Consider the following 18,214-nt stretch of genomic DNA (forward strand, 5'->3'; position numbering starts at 1 on the left):
TCTGGAACGATGAGGCACTAAATTTGTGCGGTCTTAGGCTACTAAGTTAGTGATAGTTTGTTACAGCTGCTATGGCTCAGGGAAGTTGTCAAGCTTCACCCACAGTTCAGATATTCCGGATGCAGTGGGAAGCCATCGGTGGAGTCGAAGGAGGAGAGTGATGTGTTTTGGGGACGATCTCACTGGCCGCTTCACGGGGAATTGGTCATAAGGGGACAAGAACAGAAGACGGAGGGGGAGTGGTGAGGAGGCCCAGGTGGCCAGGCCACTTGCACGGGTTGGAGGCTGTGGAGCTGGAAAGCGTGGATGGATGACCACACACACCACAGAAGTGGGTTGGACACGTACCTTATCAGACCTAGGGAGCACGAAGGAGGGAGTCACAGATGGTTCCTGTGTTTCTGGTCCTTTCCTGGGGCAGGGAGCACCGAAGGGGCAGATAAGGACTTGACGGAGCCTAGGCCAGTGCCCGAGTCAGGATAGGGGAGCGAGCCAACGTGGGTTGGAAGGCTGCCATCTCCAGGAGGGTTTCAGGTGGTCCAGAAGGTCTCACGTGGCATAGATGTGACAAGTAAGGCTCCCCTGAAATCGAATGCTGTTCAGTGAACGGATGCTGTGGAAGGATTGTTTTTCAAGTTGTAAATGTTGGGTTTGGGTGGGGATGAAGCCTGGGCATGTAATTTCAGTGGTGGAGCCACGTTTGGCCATTTAGGGGTGTTGCCTTGACAGCATCTTGGCAGAAGGGAGTTAGGGGGTGTGTATCTGTTGTGGCAAATTACCCTGAAGCCTAGCATCTTAAAATAACAGTGATCATTTACTGTCGCACCCAGTATCTGTGGGTCAGGGGCCCAGGAGGGGCCTTGCTGGGTGGTCTTAGCTCAGGGTCTCTCACGAGGTTGCGGTCAAGTTGACAGCCGGGGCCGCAGTCATCCGAAGGCTCAGCTGGGGCTACAGGATCTGCTTCCAGCTTGCACGTGGTTGGCAGGCTACTGTCCTGGCTACTGTCCAGGTCCTACCAGGGGGCGGTTCTCCTGCAGGGCTCATTGAGTGTCCTCATGACATGGCAGTTAGTTGGCTTTGCCCAGAGCAAAAGATCCAAGAAAGGGCAAGATGCAAGCCACAGTGTGATCTATGACCTAATCTTGGAAGTGACACGCTGTCATTTCTGCAATATCCTATTCTGAGAGGGAGGGGCCTCCACAGGGTTCCAATTTCTCCACATCCCTGCAAATACTTGTTATTATCTGACTTTCTGATGATAACAATTGTGGCGGACGTGAAGTAATATCTCATGGTGGTTTTGATTTCCATTTCCCTGACAACTAATGATTAAGCAACATTTTGTGTGCTTACTGGCCATTTGCATATTCCTTTTGCCCCTTTTTCAAATTGGGTCTTTTTCTTACTGAGTTGGAAGCGTTCCTTATATGCTCTAGTGACAAGTCCCTTATCCGACTTTTGATTTGCAAATATTTTTTCACTTTCTTGATAGTGTCCTTTGAAGTACAGATATTTTTTATTTTGATGAAGTCCAATTTATCTATTTTTGTGGTTGCTTGTGCTTTTGGTGTCATATCTTAGAATCTATCACTAAATCCAAGATCATAAAGATTTACTCCTATATTGCCTTCTAAGAACTGTACAGTTTTAGCTCTGTTTATGTCTTCGATCCATTTCAAGTTAACTTTTGTATATGGTGTGAAGTTAGGGTCCAGCTTCATTTTTTTTTTGCCTGTAGCTATCTAGTTTCTAGCACTGTTTATAGAAAAAGACTATTCTTTTCCCATTGAATGCTCTTGACACCCTTCTCAACAAACATTTGGGTTTATTTATGAATTCTTAATTCTGTTTCCTCTCTATATACACCTATCCTTATGCTTATCTTGATTACAGTTGTTTCACAGTAAGTTTTCAAGTCGGGAAGTGTGACTCTTTCAACTTTGTTTTTCTTTTCCAAGATTGTTTTGGCTATTCTGGGTCCCTTGAATTTCCACGGTACATTTAGAGTCAGCTTGTCAGTTTCTACACAGAAGCCAGCCGGGGTTCTGACAGCAATGGCCTTGAATGTGCAGATCAGCCTGGGGCTGGCACTTTTCTGTGTTCATATATGTCACCTCGTTTAATTTTCACAACAGCCCTATGAGGTAGGTCCTACTTTTATCTCCATTTTACAGAGGAGGAATCTAAGGCTTAGAGAGGTTAAGGAACTTGCCTAAAGTCACAAGCTGGCCCGCGGGGGAAGCCAGGATCCCCAGTCACGTTTATAAACCACTGTGCTAAGCCACCTCTGCAGTGACTGGTTTTCTTTGACTGGGCCTCCCTGGAGGGTGGGGTCCTCCCCCCACCCCAAGCTGGCGGGCTCTGTTTTGACCCCACGGTGGCTCCACGCTCCTTGTGTTCCAGGCAGCGGGCAAAGGTCGTGTACACCTCCAGGGACCCTGCCAAGCCAGAAAGAAGCTCCAAGGTGGACGTGAACGAGGAGGAGGAGGCTTTGATTGTTAAAGCTTCCCAGAAAGAGCGGGAGCCCTCCCTGTTCAAGGTGCTCTACAAAACCTTCGGGCCCCACTTCCTCATGAGCTTCCTGTTCAAGGCCCTGCACGACCTGATGATGTTTACCGGCCCGGAGATCCTGAAGTAAGACCTCTCTCCCAGGGGGGCCAGTTGCAAGTCCTCGGTGTTTGCCTTGCGATGCTCCGAACTCTCCCGCGGGGTCACGTGGCTCGCGCAGGGGGCTTCCCTTCTGCCTGCTTTGCCTGGATAGCATCTTAATTTAAGGCCACTTTGGTTGCAAGTTGCAGAAACCTGCTAGGCTCCCCTGAAGCCACAAGGGGAAAGATAGAGCCCAGATCGCGTGGGAACTGCCACCCAAAACCGAAAGTCAGAACCGAGGTCACCTCTCCTCTCTCCGTTTCCCTCCCTCGCTCCCTCCCTCTCTCCTCCGTTTCTCTGTCACTCCCTCTGTGTCTCTTGGGGGCCACGCATTTATTCTCTAATCTTTCCTACTCCATCCGTGATGCTCTGTATTTGGTCACCTTTGGGCAACTCGCAGGTGACGAGCTGGAGCAGTCACCTGCGAGTCGAGAAGCCCAAGGCAGAGGCACCTTGTCATGCAGGAGTGGGTTGGGCGACGGCGCAGGCCGACCACCACCCACCACCACGGGTTTGGCTTTCCATTTCTGAAATCGAAGCACCGACGCCTGCCCGGCTTGGGAGAGAGTCAGAACGCCGAAACCAAAGGCCCCTTCCCTCCGCGCATGCGTCACGGTCGCGTCAGGCCGGGCTCTGTCCTTGCTCCTTCGCAGATTGCTCATCAACTTCGTGAACGACAAGAAGGCCCCGAGCTGGCAGGGCTACTTCTACACCGCGCTCCTGTTCGTCAGCGCTTGTCTGCAGACCCTCCTGCTGCACCAGTACTTCCACATCTGCTTCGTCAGCGGCATGAGGATCAAGACGGCCGTGGTCGGGGCCGTCTACCGGAAGGTGGGTGGGGCGGGCAGGTGGGTGGGGCCGGCCTGCAGGCACGAGGTCTCCAGGTTGACGGAGGTCTCCAGGTTGACGTCTCCTGCTGGAGCCCCAGAATCTGTAGGGACTTGGCTGGGTGGGTCGGGACCACGGCAGGGGCTTCCAGCCCAGCTTCTGGAGCAGTAGCACGAGGGCGGACTAAATGACTGTGGATGGCAAGGATGTCCCGTTAGGCGTTAGGCCTCAGCCAAGCCGATTTCAGGGGCGAGCCTCTGGGATGTCCATGAGACCTGTGACATCTGTGGGTAACTGGGTTTCTTAGGTGGTACTTGATTTGGGGACATCCAAGTGCAAGTCCTTGGCTCTGCTCTGCATATTCTGTGTTTGAGCTTCTTGTAGCTCTCCACTGGAACTGAGCAGATGGTCCCTTCCCTAGGTGACAGAATACTTAGCAGGCATTTGTGCACAAACACCTTTAAAGGAACTGGATTATCTGCTTGCTTCCTTTGTTCCTTCGCCTCTGGGGCAAGGACACGCTTGGGTCCCAGGGGCTGGGAAGAGACGGTCTAGCAGGTGTTCAGGAAAGATGGACTAGACCATTGGTTCTCAGTCCTGTCTGCAAGTTAGACTCACCTGAAGAGCTTTAGATGCTTCTGGTGCCAGACTGTGCCCCAGCCCACTAAACCAGGGCCTCTGAGGGTGGGACCCACTAAATCAGGGTCTCTGAGGGTGAGACCCAGGTAATAGTTTTTCTAAAAGCCCCCAGGTAATAGTGTGAAACCACATTTGAGAACCAGGGCGATTTTGTCCCTCGGGGGATGGTTGGCCATATCTGGAGATATTTTTGGTTGGCATAACTGGGGATGGGAGAACCTAGTGGGGAGAGGCCAGGTTTGCTGCTTAACATCCTGCAGTTCACAGGACAGCCCCACCAAGAATGATCCACCCTCGGAGTCAGGAATGCCAGGGTTGAGAGACCCTGGCCTAGACTTTGGTCCTTCAGTGTGTCTGGGTACCAGCAGCATCAGCATCACTTGGGTGCCTGTTAGAAATGCAGAGTCTCAGGCCGCACCCAGACCTGCTGAATCAGAGCCTGCATGGTAACAGATGTCCCAGGTAAGGTGTGTGCACACTAAAGTGTGAGAAGCCCAGATGTAGGTGACCTCTGAGGTCCCTTCCGTATTGAAGAGCTCGGTGGGGAGGCAGTGAGTGCCGCTGATATGAGCGAGGGCTTTGTGATGAGACGATGCAGGCAGACCAGTCAGGAGGGGAGGAGAAACGAGCAGCAGCCTTTCCCTCCTTGAGCAGGCTTCTTCTTCCACACAGGCCTAGAGGCAGAGTCCAGGGCTCCTTGCCTGCCACACTCACCCTCCTTCCCTCTCCTTTGTCCCACAGGCTCTAGTGATCACCAATTCCGCCAGGAAGTCCTCGACGGTCGGGGAGATTGTCAACCTCATGTCTGTGGACGCCCAGAGGTTCATGGATCTCACCACGTACATTAACATGATCTGGTCAGCCCCTCTGCAAGTCATCCTTGCGCTCTACTTCCTGTGGCTGGTGTGTGTTTGATGTCATTCCCATCGTGTGTAGGGAGGGACCCTTGTGTATGGTCGATGGTAGCGAGAGAGGGTGTCGATGATTAGAACCTCTATAAGTCACTGGTATTTCTTGCTGTCACTTACATTTTATCTTCTGGCCTGTCAGCTAATTCCTGGATATTTTAGTCTTCAGTTCTTGGGTTTATATTCTCTTTGGTGGCATAATATTTGTTTGCATTTGTCTTTTTTTTGACAGCACACGTAGTTAACAACCTTACAACATACACATCATATTTCTCCCACTGTAGCCTCCCACACACTAACAGAGCTCATTTATTCACTAGTCCTGAATTATGCTGGTCAAGATTCTCTTGGTTGCCAGGGGTAGAAATCTATGAGGTGGACGTGGCATAGGAGGATTCTGAACGCAGAAGAATGGCTCAGTGACCAGGAAGACAGACTGGCGGAAAAAGCAACCAGTCAGAACAGCAACAACAACAAGAAAAGAATGCAAGAAAAAGAAGGCTAGTCTAAGGGACATAACATCAAGTGCTCAAACATTTGCATTCCAGGGATTATAGAAGGAGAAGAAATAAAGAAAAGAACAAAAGTTTATTTAAAGAAATAATGGCTGAAAGTTTTCCTAACTGGGAAGAGAAACAGACATCCAGGACCAGGAAGTACAGAGAGTTCCAAACAAGGTGAACCCAAAGAGACCCACATTAAGATATAATTAAAATGCCAAAAGGTCAGGCTAAAGAGACCATCTCGAAGAAAGCAAGAGTTACGTGCAAAGGAAACCCCACAAGGCTATGTCCATTAATAAGCTGATTTCTCATTAGCAACTTCACAGGCCAGAAGGGAGTGGCAGGATATCTCAACAGTGTTGAAAGACAGGAATCTACAACCTAGAATAATTTACCCAGTAAGCTTATCTAGAATTAAAGGAGATAAAGAGTTTCCTGGACAAGCAATGGTTCATCATCATTAAACCAGTTTTACAGGAAATATTGAAGGGTCTTTAAGCAGAAAAGAAAAGTCATAACCAGAAATAAGAAAATATGAGAAAGGAAAAAAAATCGCACAGGTAAAGCCAAATATTTAATAAATACAGTGAATCAGACATTTAAAAAGCTGCTATAGAAATCAAAAGAAAAAAGTATCAAACTAAAGCTACAATAAGTAGTTAGGAGATGCACAACTCAAAAAAATCTAAAACGTGACATAAATGACAAAGTGTGGAATGAGGAGTAAAAATGTAATCCTTATAAAATGTATTCAAACTTCAACATATATTAGCTTAAAATAAACTGCTATAAAGAATGATATTCATAAACTTCACAGTAACTACAAAACCAAAACCAACACAAGATATACAAAGAACACAGAGAAAGGAACCCAAACAAAATACTGAAGAACAAGAGCAAACCTCAAGAGAAGAAGAAAGGACACAGGAGAACTATAAAAAAACAACCAAAAAACAATTAACGAAATGGCAGTAAGTACATACTTATCAATAATTACTTCAAAGGTAAATGGATTAAATGCACCAATGTAAAGACATAGGGTGGCTTGAATGGATTTTAAAACATGACACATCTATATGCTTGCTGCTTATAAGAGCAGCAGTACACATACAGACCGAAAGTGAAGGGATGGAAAAAGATATTCCATGCAAATAGAAACTAAAAGAAAGCTGGGGTAGCAATATTCATATCAGACAAAATAGACTTTAAAACAAACGTAAAAAAATACAAGGATATTAATTATAAAGGGGTTAATCCAATTGTAAATATGCACCCAACATAGGAGCACCTAAATGTATAAAGCAGTTATTAATGGACATAAAGGAAGAATTCTACAGTAATATAATAATAGGGGATTTTAATACCCTACTCACATCAATAGATAGAGCATCCAGACAGAAAATTAACAGAGAAATAATGGCCTTGCATTCCACATTAGACCAGATCAACTTAATAGACATTTATAGAACATTTCATCCCCAAACTATAGAATACACATTTTCTTTCAAGTGCATATGGAACATTCTCCAAGATAGATCACATATATTAGGCCGCACAACAAGCCTCAATAAATTCAAGAAGATGGAGTTAATATCAAGTATCTATTCCAACCACAATGGCATAAAAATAGAAATCTACTATAGGAAGAAAACTGGACAAAACACAACTACGTGGAGACTAAGGAACACGCTCCTAAATAGCCAATAGGTCAAAGAGGAAATAAAACAAGAAATTGAAAACTATGTTGAAACAAATTAAAATGAATATACAACTTTTAAAAATTTACAGAATGCATCAAAAGCAATTCTAAGAGGGAAATTTGTAGCTATATAGGCCTACCCCAACAAACAAGAAAAATCCCAAATAAGCTGTCTAACTCTACACTTAAAGGAACTAGAAAAAGAACAAGCAAAACCCAAAGTAAATGGAAGGGACTAGTTAAGATCAGGGTAGAAATCAATAGAAATCAAAAATCAGTGGAAAATCTCAGGAAAGCTAAGAACTGGTTCTTTGAAAAGATAAATGAAATTGATAAATCCGTAGCCAAACACATCAAGAAAAAGGAGAGTGGGCCCAAATAAATAAAATGATCAATGAAAGATAAGTTACAACCGATACCACAGAAATACAAAGAATCATTAAAGAATACTATAAACATTATATGCCAACAAATTTGACAACCTAGAAAAAATGGATATTTCTAGAAATACATAACTTTTTAAGACTGAACCAGGAAGAAATACAAAATCTAAACAGACTGATTACTAGCAATGAAATCGAAGCAGTAATCAAAAAATTCCCAATGAATAAAAGTCTAGGACCTGGCGGCTTCACAGGTGAATTCTACCAAACATTTAAAGAAGAATTAGTACCTGTCCTTTTAACACTATTTCAAAAAATAAAAGCGGAAGGAACACTTCCCGTTTCATTCCATGAAGCCGGAATTATTCTGAGACCAAAACCAGACAAAGCTGTTAGGAAAGCAGAAAATTTCAGAACAGTATCCTTGATGAACATAGATGCAAAAACTCTTTGACATCGCTTTTAACATTATCTTTTTGGATCGGTCTCCTTGGGCGAGGGCAACAAAAGAAAAAATTAACAAATGGGACTATATCAAGCTAAAAATTTTTGTACAGTGAAGGAAACCATTAATAAAACGAAAAGACAACCTACTGAATTGGAGAAGATATTCACAAATGTTTCATCCAATGAAAGGTCAGTATCCAAAATATATGAGGAAACTCATACAAATTAACACCAAACAAACAAACAATCCAATTGAAAAAATGGACAAAGGACCCGAAGAGACATTTCTCCAAAGAGAACATACAGATCTACAGACATATGGAAAGATGTTTAACATCACTAATCATCAGAGAAATGGAAATTAAAACCATTGTGAGATGTCACCTCACACCTGTCAGAATGGCTATCACTGATAAGTCAATAAATAACAAATGCTGGCAAGGATGTGAAGAAAAGGGAACTCTTGTGTCGGTGGGATTGTAAATTAGTGCAGCCACCATGGAAAATAGTGTGGAGGTTCCTCAAAAAATTAAAAATGGATCTACCATATGACCCAGCAATTTCACTTCTGGGTGCTTCTCTGAAGAAATCCGAAACACCAATTCAAAAAGAATAAATGCACCTCTATGTTCTTTGAAGCCATATTTACAATAGTCAAGATATGGAAGCAACCTAAGCGTCCATCAGTAGATGATTGGATAAAGAACATGCGGTGCATGCATACAATGGAATATTATTCAGCAAGAAAAAAGAATGATTTCTTGCCATTGGTGACAGGTTGGACGGACCTAGAGGGTATTATGCTAACTGAAATAAGTCAGAGAAAGACGAATATTGTATGATTTCACTTATATGTATAATCTAAAAAAAAAACAAAAACAAAAGAGATATTGACTCACAGATACAGTGAACAAGCTGATAGTTGCCCAAGAGACGGGGTGGGCAGATGGGAATAATAAGTACACAACAAATTATCTGTCGAGTTGACTGTAGTTTACATTTTTTGTGTGTATTTATAAAACAGATGGCGAATGATTATAAATTGTGTAATAATGAAACTTAGAAAATAAATACCAGAATGTAAACATTAAAGTAAACGTCTTTTCAGGCAGTCATCTTGGGGTATCCGCTTCCCCAGAAAGTGCTGCCGGGGGAAAGTATTTTTAGAACATTTCATTTAGAATTGCCTTTGGGGTTGATGTATGAACCATTAAGAAAATTAGTTTGTTTACAATGGGGGTCGCTGAATGTTATTGACAACTGGGGTCAGATAATTCTGTGGTCCGGGGCTATCCTGACTGTAGGATGTTTAGCAGCATCCCTGGCCTCTCCCCACGAGATGTCAATAACACAGCACTCTCCCACGCTCTGGCAACCTACAGTCAGGAGAAATTGTGGAGAAATTCCTACATGGTTGGGAGCCATAGGTTCAGGCCAACAATAGGATTTCTCTATTTGACCATCAAGAACATGGTATAGGATAGTGGATGACAGTGTGGGCTCTGGATTCAAATCCTGCCTCTTCCATTACTAGCTCTGTGACCTTGTCACTTAATGTCACTAAGCCCCAGTGTCCTCCTATGTAAATTGGTGATGATAATGGTACCTCCTGTCATAGGGATGTTGGGACAATGGAGGGAATTAATGCAGGTGATGTGTATGGAACAGTGCAGGGTACACAGATGAGCTCAGTTTGTTTTAGTTACTATTATTTGCTGTCAGAGTTGATTCTGAATGGTTTAGATTGTTGGTAGAAATCACTTTTCGCTCTGAAGGTAGAGTAATCTTCACTGGGCACAGATATGTCACAGAAACCATCTGGATAAACAGTAGCATTTTTTTTTTTTTGGAGCTACAACTGGAGCCTTGCAGATGACTACTTGGAAGGGACAAATAGTTCTGTTTCCTGAATGCCTAAGGGGAAAAAAATCACATTACCCTGTAGTTCTCTTTGTAAATGAGTAATGCACCCTGGGCCAGCTTCTCAAGCTGTCTCTTTGTAGTTATGGAATTTGAAAGATATGGATGTGTATCTCGTCCCGGGCCTCTTAACCACTCTGAGACAGTAGTTACCTTCCTTGCAAAGGAGATAAGAGGAAAAAAATCTACAAATCCCTGTCAAACAGCTCTGAAAACCCAGAGTTTTTCTAAACTCATTTGGTGGCAAAAGCTGACCTGACGTGAAGCATTTGTAATCTTGATTGTCCCTCTCAGTGTGAATGTACCTATTTTGCTGCTGAAAAATCAGTGCATTTGATTACGCAGTGCTGTGCCAGGCCCCGGTGGGGGTGGAATACAGTGGAAGGGCGTGTACCCCTGTGACTGGGGTCCCCAAGACCATGCCAAGTAGATGAGTGGCTAGGAGGACTCAGGACTATAATTTATTATAGCAGGATGAGATGCAGGGGGCAAGTTTTTTGAGGGAATCCAGGCACAAACTTCCAAGAGTCTTCTTTCACTGGAGTCACACAGGATGCCCTATATCCCCCAGCAACCGGTTGTGACAGCTTTGTGGCATGTTACCAGCCAGGGACGCTCTAGAGACTGCACGTCCAGGATTTTTACTCAGGGGGCTGGTCACACAGGTAGCCTCTGCCACATACCAAACTTCCAGACTCCCAGAAGGAAAAGGAGTATTCCGAACACCATAAGGTTTGTGCAAACAGTTCAGGCACAAGGAGCCACTCTTATCAGTTCTGAGGATGGTGGCAACCCTCCCAAAGTCCAAGCTCCCAGGCACCAGCCAAGGGCCTGATTTCTAAGCTGGCCTTCAAACCAGATAATCCTTCAGGCCAGCTGTGTTAACTTTCATCTGCTCAACACTTTATTTCCTTTCTTAAATTCTAATGAGCAAAACTCACCCGGTCCCAAGGGTTTCAGATAAAGGACGGTGTACCTGCATGTCCTTCAGGGGCTGTGGGACACTGAGAGATGCTCAGGAATAAATCTGGAAATTCTTAATAGCCCATCCTTGGGCATAAGTACTAGAACTGCCCCTAACTCACCGGGCAGAGAGCATGGGGCACCTCAGCGGGTGGAAACCCTGTGTGAAGGCCTGCTCTCTCTCCTTCCTTAGAACCTGGGACCCTCCGTGCTGGCCGGGGTGGCCGTGATGATCTTCATGGTTCCCCTCAACGCAGTAATGGCCATGAAGACCAAGACCTACCAGGTAAGGCGTCTGCCCCACGGGGCTCCCCGCTGGGCCTGGGCCCGAGGCCTTTCCCCCTGGGTTTTCGTGGAGTTCCTTCTCCTCAGGAGTGGGAGTGCGAGTGGGGTCCGCAGCCTTCCTGGGCTCCTTCTTGGAACTTCGCCCTGTAAGGAGCTCTAACAGATGCCTAGGCCCCATGCCTGTGGTTCTGGGTCGCCTGGCAGAGAGCAGGCCTGGGCATGGGGAGTTTTTAGAGCTTCCCAGGTGATTTACACTGGGCAGCCAAGGTTGACGGCTTCTGAAAGCATTAGTCCTAGTGACTGAAATCACGTCTGTGAGCCTCTGAGAAATTCTCTGTTTCCCATGGAGTTTATTCACTTATGTGCGTGGGCGTTTTTAAGAGTTGAGTAAATATCAACCCCTACTTTTTCCCCCCCGTTACCTTATGGTAGGCGCAGTGTTAAACTATTTATTTTCGGAGATACTTTGTATTTTTTAAGTTGTTAAATACCCAAATAATAGAGTGAATGCCTTCTCATAAAAAAATGTTCAGATAATACAAAAGTGTATACATTATAAGAGAATGTCCCCTACCCTCTCAACCACGGTGAAGACATCGAAGCAAGTTCTTCTAGAACTTTCCATGTATTTATGTAGAGCTCTGATTGCATAGTTAGGTTTGGGGGGGGTGGTGGTGTGTGTGTGTGTGTGTGTGTGTGTGTGTGTGTCTTACTGTGGCATCGTTGCCACGTCCGTTTTCACACTGACGGGGCTGTCTAGCTGCCCGATGCCATCATCTGCATCATCTGGCACCGCGTCTTGGGGATTTTTCTGACTTCATGCTCTTGAATTGCTGCCTAATGGCCCATAACAGGGACAGGCCAGAGTTTATTTCTCTGCTCCTCTGTCGATGGCTATTGAGGATGTGCCTGTGCAGTTTCAGATGAGAGCTCCTGGCCGCGCGGGCGGTACGGTAGGGGAAGGGAATTCCAGGATGTGGGCCTGCTGCAGCGAGGCCTCATCATCTGGGGGTGGAGGGAGGGAAAACAGGTAAGGAAGGGGGCTTGGGGCCGTGTCACCTTTCATCCCGTCGATAGTTAGGCTTCCACCTCTGACACAGCACTAGTCACTGCCTTCATGTCGCTTAGAGCGTCCTCATCTGTGACCCAGGAATGACCGTAGGACTTAATGATAGGGTTCTTGTGAGCATCGAATGACTAAATGCGTGTAAATTGCTCAGAAAAGTACCTGGCATATAGAAAGACCAGGATGCTATCAGCAATATTTACTAGCTGCGTGGCGTGGAGTCAGTACCAGTGCTGGCTGCTGCGGAAACATTTCAGTATTTTAACAACCATGCACTGGCTGAAAATCAACACAGAAAATAAGGAAATGGAAGGAAAAACCCAACGTCTTCTTTCTTGTGTTTGGATCAGCAGAGTGGGCTCGTGTCCCTGGACACCCGAAAGATTTTTCTTCTCTCTCTCTTTTTTTTTTTTTTTTAAAATTTTATTTTTCAATTAGAGTTGACATTCTTGTCATTTTATATTAGTTTCCAGGGTACAGCATAGTGGTTAGGCATTTATATAATTCACGAAGTGATCTCCCATTTAGTACCCATCTGACACATGCAGTTATTACAATATTATTAACTATATTCCCTATGTGTACTTCATGTCCCCATGACTATTTTGTAACTGCCAGTTTGTATTTCCTAATCCCATCACCTCTAATCCCTTCACCTTTTTCACTCAGCCCCTCCCTGTCCCCTCCTATCTGGTAACCAACCATCAGTTTGTTCTCTGTATTTACGAGTCTGTTTCTGTTGTATTTGTTGATTTATTTTGTTCTTTAGATTCCATGTGTGAGATCATATGGTATTTGTTTTTCCTCTGACTTATTTCTCGTAGCATAATACCCTGTAAGTCCATCCATGTTGTCACGAATGGTAAGATTTCATTCTTTTTATGGCCGAGTAATATTCCGTTGTGTATAGGTCCCCCATCTTTATCCAGTAGTCTGTTGATGGGCACTTAGGTTGCTTCTGAAGGATTTTTCTTGCCTCTATTTCTCAATTTTAAATTTGATAGGTTTCTCTGCTTCTAATGTAGTGTGATTCAAGGCAGTTTTTTTCCTTTGATGAGAGTCTTTTGGAGTGTTCTCAGGGTCAAGAGCAGGGTTCATGGGAATTGTGGGGTCAGCGTTCCCAGCCTCAGGAAGGCCATTTTTAATAGATGGGGACGTGGAGTGATGGTGTGATGCCAGAGCCAGAAGTGAGCGGGCTGCCCGCCCCGCCCCGATGCCATGCTGATTGTTCTTCTCTCTTTGAAGGTGGCCCACATGAAGAGCAAAGACAATCGGATTAAGCTGATGAACGAAATTCTCAACGGGATCAAAGTGTTAAAGCTTTATGCCTGGGAGCTGGCATTCAAAGACAAGGTGTTGGCCATCAGGCAGGAGGAGCTGAAGGTGCTGAAGAAGTCTGCCTACCTGGCAGCCATGGGGACCTTCACCTGGGTCTGCACACCTTTCCTGGTGAGTGAAGCCAAATTTGTCTTGGCCCGCATCATTTTATGTTCCGTTTTGTTTTCCTTCTGACCTAATTTTCAAAGGTCACTACTTCAACAAGGCCTTCTCCGATCCCTCCTTTTAAAAACTGCCACACACATTCCCCTTTATTTTATTCATTGCCTCTTCGTTAGCTTCCGGTCCAGGATCTTCAAAGTAGCCAGTTCAGGAGCTGTTTGTTATAGGTCCTCCACGAGATAAGGAGTTCGCCCTGGAATGTTCACCAGCGTTCTCTGCTTCCTCTATCGAGAAAGTCTTGCTAAGAAAAAAAATGTCAGCTGAGCTAAACTGAGGCTTGGTGCCATTGTTGAGTTATGGTGTCGGCTTCTCATCAATTGCTAATTGGTCACAAACTTGGATTGGCGGTGACCCGTGAACCACATTTTGAGTGGCAGCGCCAAACACACTCTAAAATTTACTTATTCTTTAATTTATTGTGTCTCTCTTCACTAGAATGTCAGCTTCAGGAAGGCAGAGATTTTATCTTTTCTATTAGCTGCTGATCCCACGCCTAAGACAGTGTGTATAGCAGGTGCCCAACACATGTTTGTCATTCATTTTTTTTTTTTAAATCAAATCAAACTATGTTGAAAGTTATAAAATGAAAAGTATATTGTCTTTCCCCCCCGCCCCCTCCTCCAAAGTGACAGTTTTGCGTATCTTTACAGAAAAAAAGAAATGTTTATGCATAAAGTTATTTAAAAAATGTTTTTAATATATTGAAATGGAGTCATACTATACGTAGCGTTCTAGCCTTTTCTGGACAATATATGACCTCTCAGTTCATGCATTTGAATCTGCTTCATGTGTTTTAATGAAGCATGCTTGTCCAGGGTGTGGCTGTGCCAGAGCTGACTTAACTCATTTCCTAGTCCTACCACACAGGTGGTCCCAAACCAAAAGACCATATGGGGATGGACCTTGGGAGCCTTTATGTGCAGTTGACAGTTAAGAATGGTTAAGGATGAGTTTCAGATCGTGCCAGCTGAAACGGAATCGGAATGTTGGCAGTTTTCCCCCAAGGCGGTTTGAGAAGCACTGGCAAAAAGCAGGAGTAAGTAAACATTTTCTGTAAGGGACCAACTAATATTGCAGGCGTCCTGAGCCACGTGGTCTCCGTCACACCTGCTTAGCTCTAGGTAATATGTAAATGAATGGGTGTGGCTGTGTTCTCCACCACCACCCCCCCGCCCCGTAAACATTTATTTATAGACACTGAAATTTGAATTTGATATAATCTGTATGTGTTATTATTATTTTAAAAATGTAACATCCATTTTAAGCTCGCGGGCCAGACACACACAGGTGTGGCCATGGGCCACAGTTTGCTGAGCCTCGGCTGAGGGGAATGGAATGTTCTTCTGAGAGTCAGGACATCTGCTAAATTCTGCTGCCAGCTCAGGGCGTGACCTGAAGCCGGCCGTTCCACCTTCCTGCCTCCGGGTTTTCACATATGAAACGTGAAGGGGTTAGGCCACAGGGATGTCACCTACGGGGGCCCTCCCCTCCCTCCCCTCCCATCAGATATTCATAGTCAGTCATGGTGTTTTGTCCCCCTGAATTATGTTCAGTCAGCCCTCCGGGTGACCACTGTCAACTGACTAGAGTGGCATAAGAAGGGACATCTAGCTGTTCTGGGACTCCGTGTCCCCTCAGGTCCCTTCCAGCTCAAATGCTCCATCCAGCATTCTAGGCCAGAAGGTTCTGCTTTCTCTTTCTTTGCTCACACTCTGATCTCCCCGACTTTCTCCAGGTCTTCGATGACCGTCTTTGATTTTTAAAAGTAAAAACAATATAAGACGGGATGGTGGTTATACAGGAGGTTCACTTTATTATTTTTTTTTCCAAACTGTTAAACTGTCTCTCTGTGTTTCTAGCTGTTAAATGTTCTCTTTTGTATATGTGATACATTTTATTTTTAAATCGTAATGCATTCCCATGGTAAAAGTAGTTAAAAGCTCTTCCTAAAGGTCTCCAGCAGGGCTTCTCAACCTCACAACTGTTGACAACTGGGGCCCGATAATCCTTTGTTCCTTCGTTGGGGGTTGGGGTGCTGCCTTGTGCATTGTAGGGTGTCTAGCAGCATCCCTGGCCGCTACTCAGTAGATGCTAAGTGGTACCTCTCCCTCTTCCTCCCCAGTCATGACACTCAGAAATGCCTCCAGACCTTGCCAAATGTCCCCCTACCTGAGAACTACTGATTGGCATAAAATAAAAGGAATAATTCTTTTCCTCCCCAGACTCCGGCCACCTAGCTCCCCTCCCCATTCCGGCTTCTTCCGTGTATTTCCAGAGAGAGCCTACATACACACCAGCATGACGGTGACTGTGCATCAGCAGTGTTATTCAACTCATATATCTCTTTTATTTACTTTCATACGAGTGATAGGAAATCATTACAGAAATCCAAAGCATTTTGAATCGACATTTTTTTTTCTTTAATGGGAAAAGCTCGGCAGCCAGAGGGAGCAGGCGACAGAGTTTAATCCATGGATTGGGTTACACTTGGGAAGTGTAACCGTTTGCTTTGCACATTAGATCCTCTGACCAAACCGAATTTCCACCCTGTCACATGACCGTGCTGGCACTTGGCTTCTCGTCTCCTGCCCTGGTTTCTTTCCATTTAGGAAGCCATGAAGCCAGATATGCTTAAGAGTGGGACTGGCTTTTCTTGACCATGAATTTGCCACTCAGTGTTGGGGCGGGCAACGGGCTTCCCAAGATGGAGTTTGTAGAGCTGTCGGGCATGCAATAGATGAGCCTGGAGGGTCAGTAGGGACCTTGGCCCTGGCCAAGACACCAGAGCCTCTGACTACATTAGGATAAAATATGTAGCCCTTGGTTCTCTTGGAAGATGTGTGTGTATTCTTTCCACTGGAGGATTCCTGCGCTTCAGGGATGATGGGGTGTTTACCCACCGGTAGGTGTGATGGAAAGCAGAGGCCTGGGGAGGTCGGAGAGTAATGGGGACGCCCTATGGCAGGATTAATGGGACTGTTTTCTCAGGATGTGGAGCCCGGCATTTATCACGTCCACTTAATGTACTTTCCTAAAATAGCATCTGCAGGCAGCCGGCATTATTCAGCATTTTCTGCCTTGGAAGATTTGTGAGCTTCTTGCCTTCTACTTACCTTGTACCTCTGTTCGTTAGAATAATTACCATTCCACATGGGGGGGGGTGTCTGCTGCGTGGTTCCCTGCTGACCACATCACGCGTGGCCCTTGTGAACAAATGGTGCACACTGAGTAAAGGTGTGTAGCAGAAAGGCTGAACGAATGAATGAATGAATGAATGAAATATTTGAATAAACCGTTAGGCAGGAACTATTTTGCAAGTGACGGAAACCTAACTCAGATTGATTAGAGTGAAAAAAAAAAAGAAAAAAAGAAAGGGATTTCCGAGTCACAAAACTGAGCAATCTAGGAAAGTGCTGGTGTGAAGCATGGCTAGGGTTTCAGGCATGGCTGCATCTAGATGCTCCAAAAATCTGTCTCTCAGCGCTGCTTTTTCAATGGTGGCGTCTTTGTCAGACAGGTGCTCACCATGTGATTATAGTTCTTCCTCTCATCTCAGTAACTCCTATGAGGAGAGAGCCCCCCGCACCTTTTCCCATTAGTTCCTATGGGATTGAGTCTCGTTGGTTGCAGTTGGCTACGTGCTTATCCCTGAATCACTGGGGCCCGGGAGATGGGCTGCTTGAATTGGCCAGGCCTGGGTTGCGAGCTTGGGGTGGGCGTGAGCGATTCATCTGTGGCCGAAGCTCATAGACTGAAGTTGGGGGAGGTTCAGTTCCCCAAAGGACAGTTGGGGTGCTGTTACCCACAGCGGGGGATTGAATGGATCCTCGGCAGGCAGAAAGAACTGGTGTCCACACAGAGATGTCAGATATTTTAGGGGTTAGGCTGGTGTGGATGGTTCAGTCAGGTGCTGTGTTTCATAGTGGAGGCACCGTGAACACTTAGAGCAGGACAGGTGTTCTTTGTGGTTTGGGAAGGATTCCTCGCTTCCTTGACCCTCACACATTACGAGGGGGTAGCAAACCCCAGCTCCATACTGCCTACAACCCCAGTTACCCCAACACACTTCCAGACGCCCCCGATAGAACCTGGTAATACCTGTTTCTCACTAGACTATGAGTCTCAGCATCTCCACGCCCGCCTCACCTCTGGGCACAGAGTGTCCGGCACACAGTACGTGCCCAATTAGTAGTCGATGGATGAATGAATGACCTCCACTTCCTGGAGAGGCCAGAGCTATGGATCTGATGGGCCTCGTGTTGTTGCTCTTTCTCTACCTGTGCTGCCAGCAGCCACCCCGTCAGCTGGGCCAAGGGCACTGGTGTGTTCTGGTGGCGAGATGCCTGAGGCCTGGTTTTCTCCATTGCTGAAGAGATACCTCTGAGTGTATGCTCCCCTGCCTTCAGGAAAATCCGTCTACCTGG

General features: G+C 45.6%; 1 protein-coding gene across 1 annotated transcript in view; it reads left to right on the plus strand.

Annotated features, from left to right (window-relative positions):
* The window catches only part of ABCC1 (ATP binding cassette subfamily C member 1 (ABCC1 blood group)), a 126,882-nt gene that overhangs the window by 66,809 nt on the left and 41,859 nt on the right, over positions 1–18,214 (plus strand). Inside the window, exons 8-12 of the mRNA XM_039885581.1 lie at positions 2,404–2,634; positions 3,303–3,480; positions 4,858–5,019; positions 11,133–11,225; positions 13,536–13,739. Coding sequence (XP_039741515.1) covers positions 2,404–2,634; positions 3,303–3,480; positions 4,858–5,019; positions 11,133–11,225; positions 13,536–13,739 — 868 coding nt within the window. The remainder of the gene's footprint in view (positions 1–2,403; positions 2,635–3,302; positions 3,481–4,857; positions 5,020–11,132; positions 11,226–13,535; positions 13,740–18,214) is intronic.

This window comes from Pteropus medius, unplaced genomic scaffold, assembly GCF_902729225.1.
Source record: "Pteropus medius unplaced genomic scaffold, Ma_sr-lr_union100, whole genome shotgun sequence".
Lineage (NCBI taxonomy): Eukaryota > Metazoa > Chordata > Mammalia > Chiroptera > Pteropodidae > Pteropus > Pteropus medius.